Source organism: Panthera onca, chromosome D1, assembly GCF_046562875.1.
Source record: "Panthera onca isolate mPanOnc1 chromosome D1, mPanOnc1 haplotype 2, whole genome shotgun sequence".
NCBI lineage: Eukaryota > Metazoa > Chordata > Mammalia > Carnivora > Felidae > Panthera > Panthera onca.
Genome location: NC_138348.1, coordinates 53,669,159 through 53,671,799, shown reverse-complemented (window position 1 = coordinate 53,671,799; position 2,641 = coordinate 53,669,159). Strand labels below are relative to the sequence as shown.

General features: G+C 40.1%; 1 protein-coding gene across 1 annotated transcript; it reads right to left on the bottom strand.

Annotated features, from left to right (window-relative positions):
- Positions 1-924: 924 nt before the first annotated feature.
- On the bottom strand, positions 925-1,893 carry LOC132662401 (olfactory receptor 51B5-like). The gene has a single exon (XM_060607875.2). The coding sequence runs from the start codon at positions 1,891-1,893 to the stop codon at positions 925-927; it is 969 nt and encodes a 322-aa protein (XP_060463858.1).
- Between the last annotated feature and the right edge of the window lie 748 nt (positions 1,894-2,641).

The following is a 2,641-nucleotide window of genomic DNA, read 5'->3' as shown; positions in this document are numbered from 1 at the left end:
GAGCTAACAGTGGAATAGTAGGATATGAATGAGGGCAAAGATGGAAGGGAACACTGACTATGTCTATTTCCTCTTTTTTATCCATTGTTCCTCTTATCACAAACTAGTTTTCCATAAGTTAGCAGTGTCTTGGGAAATAAATACAAGCTTATTTTTTTAATATTTTTTTAAATATTTATTTTTGAGAGACAGAACACAAGCGGGGAGGGGCAGAGAGAGAGGGAGACACAGAATTCAAAGCAGGCTCCAGGCTATGGGCTGTCAGCACACAGCCTGACATGGGGCTCGAACCCACAAACTGTGAGATCATGGCCTGAGCCGAAGTCAGACACTTAACTGACTAAGCCACCCAGGTTCCCCAAGCTTATAATTCTTGAGACAAATTCATGGTCATTTGATGGAGAGGGGAGGAATCAATGATATGGTTGGGATGATAAGTGATTACCGCACTGAGTGAGGAAGAATTCATACTTCTTTACTGGAAAGTTACAGAACATCAGTGGTCAGACATACAGGTTCCCACAATCTGTGTGAATTCTGTGGAGCAATTCGTGGGAATGACATTGTATATAAACAGACCAAACTTTATTTCATGCAAACCAACTCATTATTTTATATCCTTATAACTCCATTCCTATCTGCCACCTTTCTAAACCCTAAAGATACGTATTATAAATACATTATAGACACAACTATAAACACCCATGGTGTTGTTATCACAAAAATTGAGTGGCAAACAGATATTAAATATACAATAATTTTCTTTAAGAAGAATTGCACAAACTAGATTAGACCAAAGACCTGAGCTTACAGAGGTACTATAGGGAAATTTTTAGCTCTACTTTGACAATTATTTTACCAAGAGATTTGGTCATGGGTGTTTGATATGAGATTTCTTTGCTCCACTGCCAAAACCCAGATTTCTTACATTCTGTGCGAGGGACTATGATGGTTAGTAAAAAGGCGAAGAAAGCCACTCCGGATCTGCTTGGTCTTGACACTATAGATTATAGGATTCATTAGTGGAGGGAAAAGAAAATATACATAGCTCATAGTGAGGTGGACAATATGTGGAACCTGCTTCCCAAACCGATGAATCAGAGACAATCCAATGACTGTGACATAGAAAACCAGGACACAGCAGATATGGGAGACACAGGTGTTGAAGGCCTTGGCCCTCTCTTCTTTGGAGGCAATTCTCAGGACACTCTTGAGTATCAATACATAGGAGATGAGGATGATCAGAGAATCCAGCACAAATATAAAGACTACAAGCACAACTGGATACAGTCGATTGAAGGTGGTGTCAGCACAGGCCAGTTTGATGACATCCTGGTGAAGGCAGAATGCATGAGAGAGGACATGGGAATGGCAATAGGGAAAAAAATAAAGGGGTACAATTGGAGGGATAACAGATACAAACCCCCTCAGCAGAACTCCCAGTCCAATTTTCAGCACTTGAGTATAAGTGAGTATGGAGGTATATCTAAGGGGGTTGCGAATGGCAATAAAACGATCATAAGCCATAGCCAGCAAAACACCAGACTCTACAAAGGCAAGTGAGTGTATAAAGTAGGCTTGAGAAAAACAGGCTACTTTCCCAATCTCCCTGTGATCCAACCAGAGGACTCTGAGCACCGTAGGCATCGTGGTCAAGGTCAGCCCTAAGTCTGTGGCTGCTAGCATGGCCAGGAAATAGTACATAGGTTCATGAAGATTGTGATCTTCCTTAATGAGAAGGAGGAGGGTGCTGTTGCCTAAAAGGACAGAGATGTAGATGAAAAAGAAGGGTGTGCAAATCCAGTGGTGAGCTGCCTCCAAGCCTGGAAAACCAGTCAACAGGAAGGAACTGGAATTGCCGTTAGGCCTCTCGTCGGGTTTACCCAAAGACATGTCTTTTTTTTCTGTTATTACCACAGAAATACAGCTCCACTTTCAAGGTATCCCTCCAACTATATCGTCTCAGAATTCTTTCTTAAAGGTAATAATGACATCAATATAAGCTATTGTTTCTCAAAACATATTCTCAAAACAAGTTGTATCTTCTGTGTTCTTAACTGCATATTCCTGGGACCATCCCTTACCTACTTAATTAAATCCTTGGTGTTTCATATGGTCATCTGCATTTTAACAATGTCCCCATGAAATGTTTAAGCCATACTACATTTAGAAACCATCTATATCAACTATTCAGACATCACAGAAAAAACCCTATTTGGTGGATTTCAAGGAACCCAACCTTGACCTAACTATACTTGTCTTCATGGTGATTCCTAACTCACATTATCCTGTATATGTGTGACTTTGAATTCTCAACAAAAGTTCCAGGGGTCTAAGAGAAAAAAAAAGGCATGGAAAGAAAAGCTGGACCACTACCACTGTTGCTAAGGAGCAGACAGATATGAGGAAGAGGTGCTGTGCCTTCCCAATTCATGGATCTGTGTTGGAAAAACAAACATTACATTTTAATTAGCCTCCCCCTGGATACTACATAACTTTTAAATATCACTACAACAGCCTAATTTTAAGTTAGATAATTATAGACCCTGGAGCTGGAATAAATGCTTAGGCAAGCCAAGGACATGGCTCATCATTGACTTTATCCTTCAGTTTGAAAAAAAAATTATCTTATTTCCATGTA

Bases quoted from the DNA above. Each gene is read 5' to 3' on its own strand.
- LOC132662401 (XM_060607875.2), bottom strand. From the start codon at position 1,893: ATGTCTTTGGGTAAACCCGACGAGAGGCCTAACGGCAATTCCAGTTCC.